Source organism: Lissotriton helveticus, chromosome 3_1 (assembly GCF_964261635.1).
Source record: "Lissotriton helveticus chromosome 3_1, aLisHel1.1, whole genome shotgun sequence".
Classification (NCBI taxonomy): domain Eukaryota; kingdom Metazoa; phylum Chordata; class Amphibia; order Caudata; family Salamandridae; genus Lissotriton; species Lissotriton helveticus.
Window position 1 is genome coordinate 318,010,429 of NC_136061.1, and position 23,159 is coordinate 318,033,587.

General features: G+C 45.2%; 1 protein-coding gene across 1 annotated transcript in view; it reads left to right on the forward strand.

The window, feature by feature from the left end:
* SLC47A1 (solute carrier family 47 member 1) overlaps nucleotides 1-23,159 on the forward strand; it is a 945,948-nt gene that overhangs the window by 533,112 nt on the left and 389,677 nt on the right. The window contains exon 4 of the mRNA XM_078683588.1: nucleotides 7,989-8,137. Within this exon, the coding sequence (XP_078539714.1) occupies nucleotides 7,989-8,137 (149 nt within the window). The remainder of the gene's footprint in view (nucleotides 1-7,988; nucleotides 8,138-23,159) is intronic.

Below are 23,159 nucleotides of genomic sequence, written 5' to 3' on the forward strand. Positions count from 1 at the left end.
AAGTTATAACTTTTAAAAATAGTTAAATAAGTAAATGAATAAATACACAAAATAAATACATGAATATCTACACAGATACTCATAGAAATACTGGCAATTACCCGCTTAACCGCAGCGGCAATTCCGCTGCGGTGCGGCGGTTTAGCTGAGTGTGCGGGCCGCGTTGGCCAACGGATGTGCGCAGCACTACGAAGGTATTGCGTGTGACGGCCGTTGGCCAACAGAAGCACGCAAGGGGCTAGAGTTCTTCAATTAAGTGTTTTGGTGCCTGAATCACACGTCCTGATCATATCACTGGAAACCGGAATCTGGCAGTTGAAGTGTCAGTGATCTTCATAGGTGAGGTGGAATTATCAGCAGACACAGTCATCAACCATCTGTCAGGACCCAGTCTCTACACTGGCATTGATGTTTGGTGAGTGATGGACTACATGTCGAAAGTGAGAAGAATCTTTTGTAAGGGACTTCCCAGGGCTCTGGGCTGTCACCATGTGTCCTTTGGTGTTAGTGATGGTAAAGGGTATGCCTCAAAAAGAATATCAGACTTTCTTTCTTCCGTGTTGTCTGAGAAACACTCGATCTCCTCTTGTAAAGGTGACATCTTTTACATGACATCATCTGTCAGCATATATTTTCATCTTCTGTTTGCGACCAAAGTCCGTAGGATGAATATCTTACTCATTCTTGGATCTGAGGATGGTCCATTGGGGCAATATGGTCATCCAAACATAAGAGTTGCAGGGCTTTCCCCTGTTGTTGAGTGAGGGGTTGAACGGGAAACTAGAAGAGTAGTGTTCAAAATGACTTTGAGGTCGAGCTTCTCCTGGCAAAAACGCTGACCAGCTTTCTTCAGAGTAGTCATGAACCGTTCTATCAGATCATTGGCCTGCGACCTAAGAGAAGTGCTATCTAGATGCTTTATATTGAGGTGATTTAGAAAGTCTTTGAATTATCGACTATTAAAAGGTAGGCCGTTGTTAGATTTTAATATTGTTGGCACACCCCATGTTGCAAAGATGCCATCTAACTTTTCTATAACGTTTTCATGTGCAGTGGATGAAAGGCCTTCTCCCAATGGAAAACTGGAGTATTCGTCAACAATATCTAGAAGATGGTGTCCATTCTCAAGAGGATCAAAGAAATAAATCAATAGCAATTTTCTCCCAAGCATGATGTGGCAATTCTGACATTTTCAAAGGGTGCTGAATAACTTGAGATGAAAGACAGTTGCATATGTGCTCTTTTCTGACCCTTTCATCGAGATACCAGACTTGATCACAGAGAGCTCTCTTAGTGGCAACTATTCCTCGAGGTCCCCCATGGCTAACGTCGATTTCTTGTTGTTGGGGACTCTCTGGTATTACATTGTGTGTACCTTGCAGTATGAGGCATTGAGTCTCTGAAAGTTCATCTCTTACATTTTTGAATTTCGCCTACTCACAGGCATTAGTGAGAGGTTTAGAGGGCTGGTTCCACGATTGATGAGCAATAATGTCTTTCAACTTTAACATGTCCCTATCTTGGCCCATGGCAGTGACAATTTGTTCTAAAGACATGGCAGCTGATATTCTCGATTTCATAATAAAATTGATGTAAGCCTTAAATAAGAGAATGTGCGTTTGCGAGACGTTCCCTCGAATGTGACTAGAACGTGATAGGAAAATACGAGGAGTGTAAGGCAAGGTGCCCCGTTAGGTTTGTTATGCGTTTGGAAAGTTGACGTGTGGACACTGGCTAATGATTGCTAAGCAAAGTCAGCAGTTGTTTAAGTTGAACAGGTTGATAAAAAACAAAAAGCTGAGTCTCAATCATGCCTGCTGAGTATTGGCTACGCCGTGCCCTCTCTCCCTGTAGGCTGCACTGTAGCTACATTGGAATGAAAAGGATGGGCATAGGAGCGACGTGGGAGAGGTAGGGCTGCGAGATTATGCTACAGTATACAAGGAGGGCACAGTAAATGCTGGTTTAATACGCGGCCGGCCCTGTGTGGTTGTAGGCGGCATGCTGTGTTAATCAATGTCAAGGATATCAACACACCGCGACAGACCGCAAAGTTTGAATTGTGAGCTGCAGGCCACAGAGTGCTTGTAGGCACACAGCTGTGTCAACTGATTGATTATAAATAAAGACTTTTTTTGAAGACTCCCAAAAAAAAAAATTTGATAGAAGCCTGCGCTGTTTTAGGTGAGGTACAGGGGCATTGTAATAGCACTCTTGAAAAATAATCAGCAAGATTATGAACTTCCCCTGGACGATGAAGAATCGTATAGTTTCATTTTTGAAACCTTGAACCCCAACGTTCAATTCTGGGAGACATTTTGGCTTTGGGATTTCTGAATATAGTCAACGGTGCTTGATGATCAGTCACTACTGTGAAGGACTTTTCGTACAAAAACACCTGTAAATATTCGCAAGCCCATATCACTGTCAAACTTTCTTTTCAGTCTCCGAGTAAGCATGTTCTGTTTGTTACAGCCTTTTATTGGATTATGCCATGATATGTATACGGGCATTAGGCTGTCTGTTGTACTGTGCAAGGATTGCGTCTAACACAACAAGGCTAGCGTCAACTATAACTTATGTGTGAAATTTAATATCAAAGTAGGCCTTTTCAGTGGCATTCTCAATAGCTTGCTTGATCCTTTGAAAGTTCTTCTCAAATTCTCGTGACCAATAAAAAGACATGTTCGTTTTCATTGGTTCTTGTAACAGTGCACTGACAGTAGCATAGCTTCATATATATCTAGAACAGTAACTGGCCATTCCAAGAAATTATCATAGCATAGAAACATCTCGTGGGGAATTTGCAGTAGACAGCACTTGTACTTTAGCTGGATCAGGTTTCATACCCCCATCAGAAAATACATGTTCAAGAATTTCAAGCTTTTCTTGTGGAATTTACATTTGTTAATATTTAGAGTTAAACCTGCATCATTCAGCAAACAACATTCTTGCATGAGAGCTTTCTCATACTTTTTCTATATAACTCTGAAATCCAATATATCATCGCTGAAGGTAAATGCGTTTATTACAGGCTGTATAATACATTGAGTGAGGTCTTGGAATTGTTCGGCAGCAGAGGATATACCAAACCACAGTCGCTTATAGCAAAACAAACCAATATGCATTGAAAAGGTTGTTATGTACCTGGATTTATACTTCACCCTGCAATTGGTGATATCCTTTATTCAGGGCCGAGCGAGAGAAGAAATTTGCACCATTCAATTGAGTTATCATATCAGGAGTGTGCGGACCAGGATGTCTCGCTTGCCTAATTGCCTTATTTGCCTGACACATATGCCTATGCTTACAGCTCCTTCACTGTCTCTTTCAAGCAGTTTTACAATGGGGGAAACCAATGGTGTCGGGCCAGAGAAGCGTTCAATTATGTCATTTTTAAGCAACAAATTAAATTCCTTAACAACAGCTTCTTGCAAGTGAAAAGCAACTCGCCTGTGCCTTTGAGCAAGCAGGATAAACACTGTCATTTATGTGTCACTTTACTTTCATTGTTTTGAGTTTTCCTAACCCATGAAATAATGAGGGAAATTGACTTACAGTTTCATGTTGAGCATTCATTTTTTTTTTAAATATATTTTTATTGCAGTTATATTTTGTACAACCAGTTCGTCGATCAATCCAGCTACCCTCCTTTGTGTAACACAGGCCCCCAAAGAAAGCCTTACACAGCCATTCAGCTATGTTGAGCATTCATATTGTAGTTCACCGATATCAGTCCCATATCAGGAGCATTGTTGAAACTCAGCAAACAGGTACTTGAAGCTGTTCCTTGAAGTACATGAATATGCGCTTGTACCACAGTGTTCTTATGTTTGATTGTGACTACAAATAACTTTGACTCTTTAAGGGTGTTGAGGTAGCCCTTGTGTATATTTTAGTCTTTGACTTCGTAAGTTGTGGTAATGGAGATAATTCTTGATATTTCTCTTCAGGCATGATATTCATCGACACACCGCTATCAATTATGAATAGTATCAAACACCTGTTTATCTTTAGACTGATCTTCGGACAATGTTTGAATATTTGTGGTGCTTTTCCATTTTGATTTTTCTTCACTTTGGAGTTTGTTTCACATTCGCCCAGTCCCAAATATGCATGCCTTTTTGAAGTAAACATTGACTTTGCAAAATTTTCAATGTCACTTTCACTGGAAACTTATGCTCAAACTCATTGTTTATGATTTAGACAGTGATCGACTTCATTTGGTGTCTATTTCCCTCAGCTGGTGTGACCACTTGGCCTTGTGAGAGCGCTGAGGTACCGTTCGGCCTGCCATTTTGTCTTCACGCTGTGATGCACTTACTTTTCTCTTTGCCTTGCAAGTTGTCACGAAATGGTTTGGTTTACCACAGCTGATGCATATCTGTCCAACGGCGGGACATTTACCTTTGTGTGGAAGCGACAGTTCACATCTGTAACACATTTTCTTTTCTGTGGAGACATTGCCTTGTGTCCCTTGGCCCTGTACTTTAGCTTACTTTTCATGCTCAGCCATGCTTACTTTTCATGCTCACTTTGGGTGCCTCCGTACTTTATGTCAATCGCTTGACGATCAGCACACTCTTCAGCGAGGGCAGCCTTGAGGACTTGTTCTAAACTCAGAGTTTCTTACCGAAAATGAGTTAAATTCATTAGAGTAGCTAGAGGATGCCTGCAGATGTCTAGGTTTAAGCCACCCCCCCTTCAGGGTTATGATTGACATTTGAACCACTTGCATCTGGCATGAAGGAGACCTCTAGTAACTAATGGGTTGAATTCCCACAGTGTAGAATGGATGGAATACAAATAAATACATAGATTCCCAACACAATTCAACTAGGAAAGCACTTCTCATAGGCTTAAATTTATCTAAAAATTTAAAAAATTCGTTGTCTAAACATGCTTGTTCGTACCAGTGTGTATAAATGTGTTCTGTGTATAGTAGGGTGTAACCATTTACTTTGATAGAAATCAAGAAATGTATTGAAATCTGTAATTTTGACTGATTATTGTGAACCAGCTTTGACAAATAATAACACCTATGAAAATAAGCACAAACGATTAAAATATCAAAAGAGTGCCTGCTAATTTATATATTAAAGTCATACTCCCTCAGCTTGGTGCAGGTCGTTTGAAGCATCAACATGTGACTCGCGAAGGACCTCTAGTAATGACTACGTGCACTGCAGCTTCATGAAAGAATTTCAATGCTTTTGCATTTGATTTGAGAGGTACACCTGCGTAACTGCAGCGTCATGAAAGAATATCAATGAGTTTGTATTTGACTTGGGATGGACACTTAGTAACAACTAGTGGAACTGCAGCTTCATGTAAGAATTTCAGTGCCTTTGCATCTGACTCGAGGGACCTCTTTTAATGACTTGCAGGACTGCACCTTCCTGAAACAATATCAATGCTTTTGCATTTGACTTGAAAGCGGCACCTAGTAACATCAAGTGGAACTGCAGTTTCATTTAATAATTTCAATGCTTTATCATGTGACTTTGGAGAGACCTCTAGTAACGATTGTAAAACTGCACCTTCATTAAAAAATATCAATGCTTTTGCATTTGACTTGAGAAGGACAACTAATAATGACTAGGGTAACTGCAGCTTCATGTAAGAATTTCAATACTTTTGCTTGTGACTTAAGAGGAACCTCTAGTAACGACTTGTAGTACTGCACCCTTATTAAAGAATATCAATGCTTTTGAATTTGACTCGAGAGGGACACCTAGTAATACTACTTGCACTGCAGCTTCATGAAAGATTTTTTATGTTTTTGTATCTGACTCAAGAGTGAGCTCTGGTAATGCCTTGAGGGATTGCAGCTCTTGTTTCAGTATCCAAAGGTTTCCTATGATAAAGGCTATCCAAGATGGATCAGCAGTTAAATTACGTGCTGTTTTACCACCAGCTTTTAGTATACTGAGGACCACAAAGGCTAGTGCAGTTCATGGTCTCTTATCTCCCGTTTTCCTATCCTGCTTTCTCTAGTTTTTAAGTTCTAAATCAGAGAACATATAAGAACAGTTGAGGTGAATTGTCAAGGGAATTCCAAACAGCCACTATAAGTTTAATTAAAATTGCAGGAGCAATAATATAATTGTATAGCAACTGTTACTTCAGAAATCTGAAGGAACCTCTTTGGCAGTTTATTACTAGGCTCTTTTATGCTTTAAGCAAGATCTGAAAAGCTTTTTGGATGTCTGTTGCATGTTCTGACATGATGTACAGTGCTCAGTACACACACCGTGTTGTGCTGTATAACACAGTGTGGAGTGCACAAACTGTGCGTTATAATTCAGTGTACAGCACTGGATAAATATGATTCACTACTGTAAATCACTTTCCGTGACCTTGATCCTAATTTTTGGGCATCTGTAGAAATACTTAGTTTAAATTTATACTGTAGAGCACAGCTACAGTATGTGATCTAAATTGTGCTTACTGCTACCGCTTAATAATATCTCAACAAGGGAGACCCAAGGATCACTGGGGACCTGAGGTAATAACGATAACAAAAAACACACAGGTCCCTAGTAACAATACTTTAGATGCAAAGAACCAAATGGCAAATAAAATATATTCAAAGAAGTTTATGAAAAACTAAGACACTTAGTAGTGCAGTGAATATTGCTGCAAAATAAGCATACTCGGTGCTCTCTTTAGAGGTCATACACTCAAGGTATAAATTGTGATCAACAAGTGTATAACCCGCACTTGAACAGCCCGGCCCGTTACACCCTCCCTCCTTGGAGGGCCCACCCTCCACCTTGGAGAACTCATTGTCCCAAAAGGACTCCATGCTGACAGTCAGTGCTAACAGCGCATCTTTATTTTTGTGCTGATTCGAACCCAGCGAAGGAATCTGGCACTCCACCTTGAGACCCAGACCAAAGGCGTGCATCCATCTGCAGGCTGATTGAAGCTCCCTATGGGTATCCAGCATAAATCCAGCTCCCGCCATTCCTACCCACACTGTTCCTAAGGCTTGTCACCAGGCACCCTTTCCTTTAGCAACCAAATTCCTTTTCATAATCTCTCTCTCTGGCTCGTTTTATGCCCCTGAGTCCTGATGATGATCCTGTCATTTTTATTGGGACCGAAACGCCATTGACTTTAAAAACATGGACCCTATATGATTGCTGAGAACTCACTGTAACAGGTTGTTCTGTTAATGTGTTTGTTGATACACTGTTGATCACAATTTATCACTTGTGTATCACCTCTAAAGAGAGCACCACGCATGTTTATTTTGCACCAATATTTACTGCACCACTATGTGTCTTGAAATGTTTTTTATAAACTCCTTTGAATAAACACAGGTATGGAATACCATGACAAAGGGGTCTTGACCGTAGGCAGACATGTATAGTGAAAGGAACGGAAAAAGAGAATGAATGAATATGGGGAAAAACACAGAGAAAAGTACAAATACAAAAAATTGGGGGCGATTGAAAGGGGACAAAAGAACGGGATTAGGAAGGAAGGTTGACAGGCAGGAAGGATTGAAAGTAGAGAAGTATGAAAGGATTAATGAATTGAGGCATAAACATTGATGGATACATGAGTGAAAGGATGATCTATATATGAGAGGTAAAAGAATGCATGGATAAAAGTATGTATGGGTGGGTGTAGGGATGTATGAATAGATGGAAGGGCAAAAGTTTGGCTGGATAGATGGAGGAACAAGGAGGAAAGAAACTCTTCTAATGAGGGTCTGGTGTGCTCACTTTATGTGCTCAGAAGGATTACCGGTATGTCTCAAGTGGGTGACTATTTTTTTGGTGTAAAGTGTTCCTTTTGCAGAGGCCCGGATCTCAAGTAGCCCTTTCTTTCTTAAAATGCAGCAGAACAGGGCCATTTGAGGCTTCGAGTTTGTCAGCAGGATGGCCTGTGCAGTGCTTCATTGCAGCAACAAGCTGAAATGGGGAAGCCAGGAAGTCTGGTTTCTTTGTTCTAATATATGATGTTCTCACTTTCAGACCTTTGGAGGCAAGAATCTCAAACAGGTCGGAATTATTCTCCAACGAGGGATCCTCATTCTGCTGCTGTTTTGCTTCCCGTGTTGGGCTCTCCTGATCAACACGGAACAGATCCTGCTGCTCTTCAGACAGGACCCAGAGGTGTCCAGGTGAGGGCCTGTCTCCAGTCTGTGCAACTCTGCATTGCAACAAGATACAAAAGGATAACTTACCCCTAGCATTCCAGCTTTATCGTATCTTTGGATAGAGGTGCTTTGGTTTCGGTAACGAGATAATTTGTTGTAAATGCTTCTTGATCGGAGGCTCTCACCATAATGTTTTCAAAACGTGCAGCTTCATCGGCGAATGAGGCATGCAGAAATTGTGGAAAAAAAGACTAAACCGTTCAAGCAGAAGCTGGCTAAATTTTGAATTTAATGTGCGTCTAGGGGTGTTGAGCCTTTAGAGTGCACTGCATATGTGTTGGTACTAATTCATCAGGTTCCTTAGTTAACTATGTATGGAGGAGAAGGTTTCTGTAATATGTCCAAAAAGACCATAATTACAAGTGAAGTACCTGGGACGTGGTTAGAGTGAGAGTAATAAAATACAAAGATGTCAGGTCTTTGCGGTTTGTCTGGAACATTGCTCTATACTGCAGGATCGAAAACTAAAGCATGCGCCCTTCTTGCATTTCAGTGTTTTTAAAAAATGCTGTTTAATGTGTATCACCAAACATTCTCACCTGTAGTAAACAACATTGCTTGCACAATGGTATAGTAGGTCGACTGGCTAGCTACATATTCCCTCTCTAGTAAACTCATGTGGAAAGGGCATGTGTGGGCTGGACGAGCAGAAAAACACAGCTTACTCACACACAGAAGTAGCTCTGTTTCTGGACTTGCCCAGTCCCCTCTGTGTGAGTCACCCATGCAGGGTAATTATGGCTTTTAACTCTAGTGGCACCTGCCTCTTAGTGACAAGCGCAGTTGGTGCTCTTGCTTTTTTGTTCCCTTTTTAGGTCGAGGACTCCGTCGCACTGCGTAAGCAGTGTGGGCGGAGCCCGAAGATTTAATGTTTCTTAGAGGGGGCTTAGAGCCCGCCCCTCTTCTCCATTGGCTGGCCTAGTAAATGCTGGCCAGCCATTGGAGGAGAGGGGCGTCACTCCCTGTAAGCCCCGTCTTTTTCGGATTCGGGGGCGTGTTTTTTAGGTTCTTTCTATCTGTGACGTCATCCGTCACTCAAACCTAAAAAACACGCCCCCCCAGTCTGAAAAGGACGGGGCTTACACACAAAAGGCACGGCGAGCGCTTGTTCTTGCATGGTCTCTTAATTTCTGCATACCTAATTTATTTCCGCAATAAGGCACGCAAGGATGCCATCTGTCTGGTCACCCTACGACAGTCAAGGCACAAATAAGGAGCGTGTAGTAGTATTTGCTGGGTTTGGTAGCGCTCTGTGGCCATTGCCAGTGTGCAAACAAAACATTGTACAGTTTAGTCCTACTTCTATTTCATCGGCATACCGATGGGCCATTCTGGTGACGCTATCACATTACCATGGCGTCGCTGAGTAAACGTTTTCACGATTTCTCACGAGGTTTCCTAGCAGCTGACCGCCAAGTTGCCATCTTGTTGCCGTGGCTCTAGGCCGCTGGCTCTGTGTTTCAGTTCCCCAACTCAGAGAATGTTGCAGCTTCAGTGTAAGTCCCGTCAGGGCACGGCACATCTGCAGGGCCTGATCGCCGCCTCTTCGGTGAAGGAACTGCAAGAGAGGGTCCGAGCCCTCACCGGAGTCCCTACCGAGCGCCAGCGCATCCTGCTGGGCTTTCCCCGCCGGAGCTTGGAGCTGAGCGACGGCGAGGCCAGCCCAGGGGGTCTACGGATCCAGAGCGGTGAGAGAAGGGGAGAAGAACTTGTAGAGTGAGGCCACGGTCTGCGGATGGTGATTACAGAAGGCAAGGGTAGAATCGGGTTGGTGATTGTGAGGGGCGGCTTGCTGCTTTGTTGCTTGATTAACGGCGTATACGGTGGCAGAGTACAAGGACACAGATTATTTTGGGGATGGTACCGCTAGACGGGACAAATACGTTTCCGTAGGTGGGAGGGTAGTGGAGCATCAAACGGATGATGGGCTTGAGATGAGATCAGGGAGCTGTAATTGATACGGAAGTGTAGAATCCAGAGCACTTTCAGAGGGTTTACAACATATAAATGAAGGGGTGTAGGATCCGCGGTGGTTAGTGAAGTAATTGAGGGATTGGTGATATAATCGGAGTGAGATTTTGGGGCTGGAAATCCAATGAAAGAATTGCCAGGGTTACGGTGAGATCAAGAGAAGTTTGAGGTGCACGTGAAGCCAAGTTGTGAGAGCCATGGGGTTGGTAATAAAGTCGAGAGGAAGGACCAGGCTTGTGATAAAGGAGAGGAAAGCCAAGCCGAGGGTGGTGGTTATGCAATCCTTTATGGAGGGGATTGGAGTCTAATGGAATAGATGATGGAGATGGAGCTAAGAGGGTAAACCAGTGGAGTGTAAACGATTAAAGGAGGGTTAGAATGGGGTAACATGAAATTAGGTGTCTGTTGGCTCGTGAGGGATATCTTAGAATTGTGTCAGTCAGTCAAAATAACTTTATTTCGCCAACACAATGTAGGCATAACCACATCCACCCCCACATCCACCACCACCACCACATCCACCACCACCACCACATCCACCAACAACACCACATCCACTACCACATCCACCACCACATCCACCACCACCACATCCACCACCACCACTTCCACCACCGCATCCACCACCACATCCACCACCACCACAGCATCCATCACCACATCCACCACCACCACCACATCCACCACCACCACCACATCAACCACCACCACCACTTCAACCACCACCACCACTTCCACCACCACATCCACCACCACCACCACACCCACCACCGCATCCACCACCACACCCACCACCGCATCCACCACCACATGCACCACCTCCACCACATCCACCACCACCACATTCACCACCACATCCACCAGCACCACCACCATATCCACCACCACATCCACCATCACCACCACATCCAGCACCACCACCACATCCACCACCACCACATCCACCACCACATCCACCACCACCACCACATCCACCACCATATCCACCACCACATCCACCACCACATCCACCACCACATCCACCAACACCACATCCACCAACACCACATCCACCAACAACACCACATCCACCAACAACACCACACCCACCAACACCACATCCGCCACCACCACATCCACCACCACCACATCCACCCCCACCACCACATCCACCACCACCACCAGATCCACCACCACATCCACCACCACCACATCCACCAACAACACCACATCCACCAACACCACATCCACCACCACCACATCCACCACCACCACATCCGCCACCACATCCGCCACCACATCCGCCACTACATCCGCCACCGCCACCACCACATCCAGCACCACCACCACATCCAGCACCACCACCACATCCATCACCACCACATCCACCCCCACCACCACATCCACCAACACCACATCCACCAGCAACACCACATCCACCAACAACACCACATCCACCAACACCACATCCACCACCACATCCACCACCACCACATCCACCACATCCACCACACCCACCACCACCACATCCACCACCACCACATCCGCCACCACCACATCCACCCCCACCACATCCACCACCACCACATACACCCCCACATCCACCCCCACCACCACATCCACCCCCACCACCACATCCACCACATACACCAACAACACCACATCCACCAACAACACCACATCAACCACCACCACATCCACCACCACCACATCCGCCACCACATCCACCACCACATCCACCACCACCACCACCACGTCTACCACCACATCCACCACCACATCCTCCACCACATCCACACCACCACCACATCCACCACCACCACATTCACCACCACATCCACCACATCCACCACCACCACCGCATCCACCACCACATCCACCATCACATCCACCCCCACCACAACAGGCCTGGCTAGTTGTAGGTGTAATGTTACTTGTTGTATCATATATCTGGTTTCTTTTTCCCTCAGCACCACCTGGGAGTGCAAATATGTTTGCTCTTTCTTTGTGTGCTGTTTTCCCCTCATTTCCCTAAGCTAATCCGTTGCTTTCCTCACTCCTCCACACCAAGAGAGTGTGTTCACCCGTGTATGCATGTGTGTGCGCACATATATACATGTGTGTTTTCTAATTATTTGATCCCCCAATCATTCAATGTTGCTGCGAAAACTCTGAGGTGCAGACGTGATGGTGCATGCATGTATATATGTAATCATGCTGAGGTAGCCGTAGCATCAGGATGCAGAAATGATCTACACAATCATTTGTTACCATATTGGGACTTTCTTTTTAGTTTATTTTTTAACTCTTCCGCGTTGGGAATAAAGCTTTTTTGTTTGTGGCTACTATACAGCATTGGCAAACAGCAACTGGCTTGCTAATGCTGTCTATATATCAACTTCTGCCTCACATTTGCTGTTTATAAGCACTGTAAATAAGAGATTGTAGTCTTTTCAAACTCATTGCTGCGAATTCTATTAACATCAGAAAAAATAAATGAGTTGATCGATTCAGCCACATTCTAAACCTAGATCTCCAGCTGATACACAGATCTCATCAGCGAGTCCGTAACTCACTGACCTGTCCAAGAAGCATTGATCTTATGTATAACACTAACTCCCCAGATTCTTAGAGCCTTTAAAAACTGATGTTAATATGCCCAACTAAATGATGCTCATTTTATCAGCCCTAGAAAGATAAAAGTATGTGCCAGCTACACCAGGATTCAAAACCAACCTAAAAGTTAAACACAAATGTCAACAGTAAGTGCGTCGGTTTGTGAACATATATATTTTGAATATTTTACAGTATCCGTTTTTCACAAAATTTGTCAGGGCCAAAGTGCAGGATTAAACAAATCTGTACATTTCCATTCAGGTGATCGTTTGCTAATGCCTGGTACTCATTTTAGATTTCACCTGTATAGCGCTTGCACTGTGCTTGAGAAAACAATTGTGTTTAATATAAACCTACAAGGGACTTATATCCTGCCTCACTCTCTCACTATATAATACTCACTCTTTCACTTTTTACTACTCGTTCTCTAATACTCTCTTTACTAATAACTCTCTCCTACTCACTATCAACTACTCACTCTACTGCTCTACTACTTACTCTGTGTGTGGGTGCTAATGCAATAGGTCTCGCATATGCAAACGATTAAGCGATTGGCAATGTAAATGACAATGCCATTTATTTATGTAAAAACAAATAAAAAAAATGAGCAATGCCAATAGCTCTACATTTAATAATGCCGAGACCATTGCATTGTAAATGCTTGTTAGGTTGAGCATTCGAGACCTTGTAATTGCTCTTGTGAGCTTTAAACCACTCCCCTGCTTTTGATTTGTTTCAGTACCCCTTCTGTTCATCCCATGCAGCAAAGACTAAGTACTGTCTCATTCCACTATGCTTCTTTATGTGTTCTGATGGGGGACTATTATTTTCTTGGTTTCCTGGTCTGTTACTGTTTGCATTTGTTCAGCTTTGGCATCATAGCTGCTTACATGTAAATATAGCATTCCTCCTTTCCATCATCTCCTAATGCCACAGTTGTGTTAGTGCTGCCTCCTTCGCCTTGTCTCCCACTCTGTTGATTGTATTTATTTAGCCTTTTTCCACTTTTCCCTGTCAGTTGGGCATCTTTTTGGTAGGATATTTGTTTTTGTTTTTTTAAATTCAATCTTTTTATTGAACTTCATTTCACACAGATTTGTCATATTGTTTGGATAACATTGGTCTAGTTTGTGTCCCTCTGTACATCACATTTATACACATATACGTTACATAATACCATCAAACGAAGAATTATATGGTAACAGTCACCCCACCCATACCTATGTTCAACCCCCCCCCCTTCAGTACAGTGCGATCTACCCCCTCCCACTGGCTTTCTTACAATGTCCTCTGGAGCAACACATTCTTTAGAGAGAACCCCCACATTTGGCTCATTACCTGTACTTTCCACCATCACATGAGAATTGCCTCTGTTATATCTTACCCATGCTAGCCCTGACTTGGCTGTGTCTCTTGGATGTCTCCTTGTCGTGTACCTTCCTCCCCCTCCGTTTCTGCATCACTCTCTCCCCTGTCCCTAGACATGCTGCCCGTAAATGCTGCCCACTCAATTATGTCCTCCTCCAGTTATTATCCCTATGGGTCTTTTCCATATACATTTCCTCCACTCATGCCCATTCTAACACGTCCTTGTGCCACAGATCTTTTGACTGGGTGTGAGTGTTTGATTGGTTCAGATGCTCCGTCCATCACCACCCCCTTTTGTACCACTTTGTTCGCCATAAGTTGGCAGGGTATGCTCAGACGTGAGTCCCTTGATCACTTTGCCACTAGATTCAAGCAAGCCGGGCTGAAGATGGCTGAAATGCCAGAAACCGGTCCTAGGAAGCTTGTTTCCAGTCCAGGGAAGTCATGGCTTGGCAGTTCGGGCTGGACTGTTCCCATGAGGCACAGGGTCAGACTGATTTGCATATGGCCATGTCTGAACTGGGGTGGCAGAGTGGGCTAAAGAACGGTGATGGATTAAACCCAGATCTTTTGACTGGGTATGAGTGTTTGATTGGTTCAGATGCTCCGTCCATCACCACCCCCTTTTGTACCGCTTTGTTTAAGTTGGCAGGGTATGCTCAGACGTTAGTCCCTTGCTCACTTTGCCACTGGATTCAAGCAAGCCTGGCTGAAGACGGCTGAAATTCCAGAAACCGGTCCTAGTAAGCTAGTTTCCGGTCCAGGGAAGGCATGGCTTGGCAGTTCGGGCTGGACTGTTCCCATGAGGCACAGGGTCAGACTGATTTGCATATGGCCATGTCTGAACTGGGGTGGCAGAGTGGGCTAAAGAACGGTGATGTATTAAACCCAGATCTTTTGACTGGGTGTGAGTGTTTGATTGGCTCAGATGCTCCGTCCATCACCACCCCCTTTTGTACCGCTTTGTTCACCATAAGTTGGCAGGGTATGCTCAGACGTGAGTCCCTTGCTCACTTTGCCACTGGATTCAAGCAAGCCTGGCTGAAGACAGCTGAAATGCCAGAAACCGGTCCTTGGAAGCTTGTTTCCGGTCCAGGGAAGGCATGGCTTGGCAGTTTGGGCTGGACTGTTCCCATGAGGCACAGGGTCAGACTGATTTGCATATGGCCATGTCTGAACTGGGGTGGCAGAGTGGGCTAAAGAACGGTAATGGATTAAACCCAGATCTTTTGACTGGGTGTGAGTGTTTGATTGATTCAGATGCTCCGTCCATCACCACCCCCTTTTGTACCGCTTTGTTCGCCATAAGTTGGCAGGGTATGCTCAGACGTGAGTCCCTTGCTCACTTTGACACTGGATTCAAGCAAGCCTGGCTGAAGATGGCTGAAATGCCAGAAACCGGTCCTAGGAAGCTTGTTTTTGGTCCAGGGAAGGCATGGCTTGTAAGTTCGGGCTGGACTGTTCCCATGAGGCACAGGGTCAGACTGATTTGCATATGGCCATGTCTGAACTGGGTTGGCAGAGTGAGCTAAAGAACGGTGATGGATTAAACCCAGATCTTTTGACTGGGTGTGAGTGTTTGATTGGTTCAGATGCTCCGTCCATTACCACCCCCTTTTGTACCGCATAGGTCTATGGAGAGCATCCTTGAACTCATTCATCCTATAGCCACCCTCCTTTTTTCCAGCACCACCACCAACTGCAACTGCAGGAATTTCCAGCATATCTTGCCCTCTCTGGGTTTCTTAACTATGCGCAACCAGCAGACCCTTGGGACTGCCAGTCATCCCCCTCAGTCGTTCCGCCACTTACTGCCAGTACTGTAGGATTGCCTGGCACTCTCATGCCATGTGAAAAAACGAGCCAATAAATATAATGGGGTAACCCAAAAGAAAAGTCCACGGACCTGGGAATTGATTTGTATAGAAAAACAGTTGGTCCTAGACCAATGTATCATATAATTGTATAAGTGTTACGTATTCTTAATTCGAAAAACACATTCTAAATGCATATAGTTTGCAAATAGTCATATAGTACAGATACTTTTCAGCAAGAAAAACATGCACACTCTCAATAGATGCACTGGCACTAAATCAAATTAGAGGGAACTGTTTTATTCACAAGTTTTCCTTAGATGAACAAATCGTCCTATTCAATACATAAAGAGGTTGCTCCAAGAGGGGAGGAGGGAAAGGAAAGTGTGCTTATGTGTAGGACAGATAAAATAAAATAGAAGGGGCTATTGAATTACATCCAATGTAAAGTTAAATTGCAATAGTTTGTACAACACAAGAACTGGCGGTGTTTTGTAGTCAAACCAGTTCCTTATTCGGGCCTAACCCTTATGGATTTGTCCAAGTATTATTCATATTTTATTTCAACAAACTTGCACAGAGAAACATCCTCTGTGAAATGGATGGGGTAGGGATGATAATGTGTGTAGGCCCACAGGGGGGACGAGAGTTGACCTTTCGACCCTGGTGCATTAAGGTTATCCTCTGTCCTCTCTCAGCATTCTGTATAGGAAGGTCACCATATGGCTTGTATCCCCCATGGTCAGCAGGAGCTGCAAGGTGACATTCTTTCTCGGGCATTTGGGAAGTCCGTCCATATTTCTCTCACTGTATGTGTTATTTGAGCATATTGAAGGAACTGGCCCCTTGTTACCCCGAATGTCTCATGTGCCCCCTCAAATGTCAGACATGTCTCTCTCGGGTATAAGTCACCTAAAGTGATGCATCCTCCCTCTCTCCATCGCGCCATTGTCATGTCTCGGTCTATATGACGAAATTACATTATCGTCTAGATATCTAGGTCCCTAAGAAATGGGGGTTTCTTAAACACCGTCTTAATCACTTGTTCCCAAATCTCTGCAGTTTGGCCTATGAGGTAAGGGGTTCCCTCGGGTACCCTGTTTCCCAACATGGGTAATTCATCAGTGAGCATTCCATGTGTTCCCCTGATCATTCACTTTTCAGCGTTATCCTCTTCCGACACCTATTGTGCCACAAATTGTAATTTGGAGGCATAATAATACAGCTCCAAATTTGAGAGACCCATCCCCCTTCTTGTGTATCGTGTTTTAGCTGTAGTAGTGCTGTAGTAGTGCTACCCTACTCCTGGTTCCCGCCCATACCTGCAGGGTCAAGAGGCTATCGAGTTTTCAGAATACGCTACGGGAAAGTGTGTACAATACATTCTAGGCACCTCGGGAGGAACACCATCCTAGCTACCGCCACCCTCGCCATAGTGGAGAGCGGCAGTGTATTCCAGAATTGAATGGACCGGTTCAGGCCCGATATCATCTGGCTTACCGCTAAACGCTCCTGGTCCTCGAGACTATGGCCTACTGTAATCCCCAAGTATGTGAAGGACGACACCTCACACCGCAGACTCCCCTGTGGCAGCTGTGTTACCTCTTTACCTTCCAGCCCTCCCCGGGGAAACAACAAAATGTTCTGTTTATTTACCCGCAGACTAGTGATTTTACCCAACCTGTCCAAATGTTGCAGGAGCTGTGAGAGCATCACGTCATCCGCGTATAGCAAAATTATCTGTGTCTTCTCTCCCACCCTTATCCCCATCGTCTCAGCCTCCTTCCGCAACGAGGCCGCCATGGGTTCCATTGCTAATGTAAATAACAATTGGGAGAGCGTACAGCCCTGCCTCGTGCCCCACCTCACCTCCCAGCCTTCTGACACAATGCCTCCACTACGTGCCCCTACTCTAGGGGACGTGTATAATACCCTAACACAGTGACACAATTTCAGTCCGGAGCCCATATGCTGCAGAACTTGCTGTGGATATGCCCCTTCTACTGTATTAAAGGCGTTTGTAATGTCCACAGAGAGAAGCGCTAGTTCCGCCTGACTGTCTTTCACTGCATGCATTACTTGTGCCAGCTTGCGCAGATTCAATGCCGTACTCCGTCCCAGGATGAATCCACAGTGGTCTTCATGCACTAATTCCCTCACTGCACCTGTCACTCTCCCTGCTTATATCTTGCATAATACCTTACTATGTACATTTAGCATGGTGAGAGGTTGGTACGCCGCCGAGTCTGTCGCACCCCCCCAGGTTTGGGCACCATACAAATCACTCCATCCCTGAGTACCTGAGGCATTATTCTGTCCTGCTTCTCCATACACTTCTAATAGCGGCCCTGCCAGTTGCTCCATGTATGTCTGGTAAAACTCTACAGGGAGTCCAATGCTTCCCGGTGTCTTACCCCTGTTTAGCCCCTTGATTGCTTCTTTTACCTTCTCTAGTGTAAAGTCCACGTCAATTTCATCTCCGACCTGCCGTTCCAGTCTAAGAAGTCTTGCCCCCTCCAGGTATTCCGCAATTTTTCCCTCTATCTGCTCTGCACCCCCATGTATACTTCTAAGAGATGTTCTTTAAGCGTGTCGTTTATCAATCTCTGCGTGGGGCTATTGTTCCGTCCTTACTATGCAGCAGTGCTTTGGGGTCCCTGTCGGTTTCTCATTTGAGCAGCAATGCAAGTTTTCTGCCGAGCATGTCCCCCTCGCCATGCAGGCGTTACCTGTATTCCCTGTGTGTAAATGTATCCATTCTGTCCCATGTATTGTCTAGCTGTCTCCACACACTGAGCTCATTGTCCTTACTGTCCTGCCCCGTAGCCATCCTTTGCTGCACCTCTGCCAGTTCTATTTCCAAGCCCTTCAATTCCGCTTGTAACTGCCTCCTTACTCCACATATCTTGCCAATGCACTCCCCCCGGACCACCGCTTTTAGTTCTCCCATTCTGTGCCCCAACTTGTAGCAGTGCCCCTGTTCCCCTCGATATTCTTAGTGATTTAATCTAACTAATCTAAAGTGTTTATCATTCAACATATCCGGTTGCATTCTCCATGCTCTACTTCCCTGTTCCGCTACTATTCCCCCCCATTACAGCAGTAGCGGGGAATGATCAGCAAAAAAACAACTCTATGCGTCTTCGCCTGTATGTGTGCCTTACTGAGCGCTCTGTCCAGCCTACTATATGTGTTGTGGGTTGAAGAGTGACATGAATATTCCCTTCGTGTCAAGTATCGTTCCATCTATATGTCCGTGCAATCTAGGTTTTGCATTACATCCTTGAGTATGTTTACCATGCCTGGTTTAGTCCTAGCACTAGGGGGAGATCTATCCATGCAATACACAATTGAAGTCCCTGTAGGAAAGTGGGTTTCTGTTGCAGTAAACCCCCCCCCACACTTTTTGTCAGACTACTGATGCACTTTTACTTGGTATGCCCTGGGTCCCCGCCAAGCAGGTTCCCAGGAGGACCAGTGTTCTTTCCCCAAAACAAACCCAATTGGCATCTCTGGCCACAAGCCAGCCCCTGATAAATGGTACCACAGGTACCCAGGGCACTGTGACCAGAGAAGGCCTCTAAGGGCTGCAGCACTTATTGTGCCACCCTTAGAGGTCTACTACACTCACACACTACCTTTGCAGACTGCGTGTTTTGGTGCAGAACAAAGTGAAGAGTCAACATGGCACACAACCCTGTGTGCCATGCCTACAATCCACTGCCCTGGCATAGATCAGTCATGGGATCAGCATACCAGTGGTGAGGGTACAGGTGCATGAGCCCTGTACCCCTACAGTGTCTAAGTCCATTCTTCGACATTGTAAGTGCAGTGCTGCCATTAAGAGTATATGGTGCTGAGAGTTTGTCATTACGAACTCCACAGCACCATAATGGTTACACTGAAAACTGAGAAGTTTGGTATCAAACTTCTCAGCACATTAAACCCAAACTGATGCCAGTGTGGAATTTAATGAAAAATGCACACAGAGGGCATTTCAGAGATGCCCCCTGAAAACTAACCCACCTCTAGTGTCCCGACCGAGTGGCTGCTTAGGCTGCCATCAAGAGACATGTTTCTGAACCCCTGGGTCGAGAGCCTGCTGCTCTTTGGGGCCTGAAGCAATGCACATCCTGGGTGCGAGGTACCAAGTCTCCTCCCCCTGGATAGGCAGGGTTCACGAAGGGAAAGCTTCAAAGGCATGCTGACTTTGTGAACTTCCCCAGACCACTTGCTGCTTTCAGCAACTGGACCCACTGGTTCTGGCCTCCACTTTGTGCAGGAGAACTGGTGGGAAAAACAAGTGAGGCAGAGAGGTGTGCCCACCTCTGCCAACTCCACCCCTCAGGTGGGGAAGGCGAGGTGAAGCACAACTCCGAGTCCCCGCCATCTTGAGGAATGGGGGACCCAACAAACCATGGTCAGGCTCATGCCCCGCTCCCACTGGAGGGTGGCATAATAGGGGGTGTACCCACCCAAGGGAAGAGACCCATTGGTCCCGGCCGTCTGCCTACCTGTAATGCCCCTAAATCTAGTATTTAGGGGGCTCCCTGAACCTTGCTTTCTCAGATGCAGAAATGGCAAGAAGAAAAGAAGAAGGACTGAACAGCCGTGCAGCCAGCTAACAAGAGAAAGACACCAACTGAATTGGCCCCAGCCCTACAGGCCTGTCTCCCCTCGATCCTGCTCCTGCGAAATCCCGGTTTGTCCTGCAGCCAGCAACCTCTAAAACCCTGGAGGAACTGCCTGCCTTCACTTCCAAAGATTGCTTCTCTGTGAACACCGGATTTGTTCAACTGCAACCTCTGTCAGCAGCCGGAAACCGTGAATCCAGCCCACTCTGCACCCGCCAAACCCGGCCCGAGTGTAAAAACTTCACGATGAGATAACCCCGGCGATCCTGAACCGAGATCCGGTGACCCCTGACCTGCCTCAAGCCTCCAGCCGACGCCTGCAGTCTAAATCCAGAAGGTCCCCCTAACTGCGACCAGGAGCTGGTAAGAAGATCCAACCTCAAAAGGTACCCCTGCACCCGACGCCCTGTGGCCTTGTGTGCCTAAACCAACAGTGCCTAACCAACCACTAACTTCCCAATTTACCTCTCGAAGTGGTGATTGCACTCAGTCCTTTGTCTCCCTGCCTGCAGTGCTTTTGCAAACCGGAGGTTCTCCATTGAAAACAGCAGGGCTCCCGATGTCGAAACAGCACTCTGCAACTGTCTGCCTCAGTGCCGCTGAGGTTGCACCTTTTGTGCTACTTTGTTTCCCTATTTGCCCTGACCTAAACCCTAGGAGCTTTGCTCCCACAACCCAGTGTCAACCACGACAATGACCTAGATCTAGGGCAATTAATTTTATCGTCAGACTTGGGTATCTCATGTCACAAACATTTATAACAACCACCCACTTCTTTATGTACAGGGTCTGGGATACACCAGTCAATAGCCCATCTTAAAAAGCCCGTCTCCTTATACACGACAGTACAACAACCCACACCAACACGTGATAAAAAATGTGAACAAACACGATAGCACCTCACGGGCGCACCACCAATGGGACCTGGTGAGTAGGTACTCACCAGGACGGCCCTATTATCATCATTGGTGCTATCGTGCCAAAGGAATGGTGTCCAAACAAAAGTAACTGTGTTAACAGTGATGGGTGCAGTGGGAACAATACAAACAACACGGATAGTGAAGTCACACAACATATAACATATAACATAAAACCGCATACAGCACAAACAGACAACTTTATTCTTGTTCTTATATGCTGTTTGCAAACATTAAAAAAGTGAATGTGGCTACTCCCTATAGAGCCACTTTCTACTTGCCAACATGTTTCATTGCCTAGATACTTTGCAGGCAATTTCTTCAGGGCATATGTTTTTTACGCCACTGCTTTGGACACCAGGGTTGCAGGTACTGTTATAAAAGACATAACAAGAAAAACAAGTTTTACATCTCTTTGCTCGACGTGCACAATCCTATTGTACCGCTGCACAGCACGTACAACTGCCACAATATTTACCCTCTATCAGCAGATATCTCTCCTACCGGCCGAGAGGTATTTAAAAACGAGATCCAGTGAACTCCATTCGTGAGTTTCCTTGGTACCTCCTTCCGTGATTTGTCACTGAAAGACACCATAACAATATACAAATTCTCACACGTACTTTACAATTAGGCTGTCTCTACAATGCTTTACTTATCAATCCGGTTACACCCTCCCTTTCGCTCTCTTCATGTAAGTTACCGATATGCGGAGTTTTTCCGGCTTTATCTCATCCCTCGAGCAAGTTACTGCTCGTTTGTCCTCTATTTACATCCAGGGAGAGCTGATTGGTTCGAATACTCTCGCGGTATTCGGCGGCTATCTTAGATCAGGTACCGCCACATTACATGCTATACAGATTACTGAAATCTCGGGCGGTGTCGCGAGATCACGCTGTTTATGTTTCCCTCAGTCTCCGAGTGATTAAAAGTGTATTATTTATTTTCATTGTGTGTTTAACCATTTAATTGCAATTTCTATTCGGTCAGCAATCTCTCTTGATATTAAAGAGTGGCACTCCGGAATACTTCAATAAATTAGTATCTGACACAGAATCCAACTGTCATAGCTACTCCCCCAGACTATGCTCAATCACATTATATGTTGTCAAGTATTTTTATGATTTTTGTGATAAGCGCATTAAATGGGTGAGTATGATCCTATCTAGAGGGTGTTATTCTCATGTTTTCTTTAGGTTAGCGCATTATATAGGTGAGTATAGTCCTATCTCTACGGTGTTATAATATACCTAACTGTTCACAGTGTAATCAGGTCTATACAGCAGCCCTTCCACATTGTCACTACCCTCCTAGTGTATGGAGAGCGGGCGGTCCGGCCTCCAGTCTAGTTTATGAGATACCCATACAGACGAGAGGGAGCACAAAAGAGGAACTCAACGTAGCTTGTTCCATTCTAGGAGTTCGTTCAATCCTCTTTCTTCACTCTTCTCTCTGTAAATCCATCTGGCTTCTTTTGTTGTTAGTACTCTCTCTATGGTTTGTGCATCTCCTATGACTTTCTCCAACACCACCCATGTGAAGGTGTGTTTGATCCTATGGCAGTGTTGTACCAGCTTCGTCGTCAGTTTTCCCGCTCTAATTGTGCTCAGGTGCTCCTGTATTCTCAATTTTATTTTACGTGTGGTTAAACCAATGTATTCCAAAACACATTGGCATTGAAGTCTAT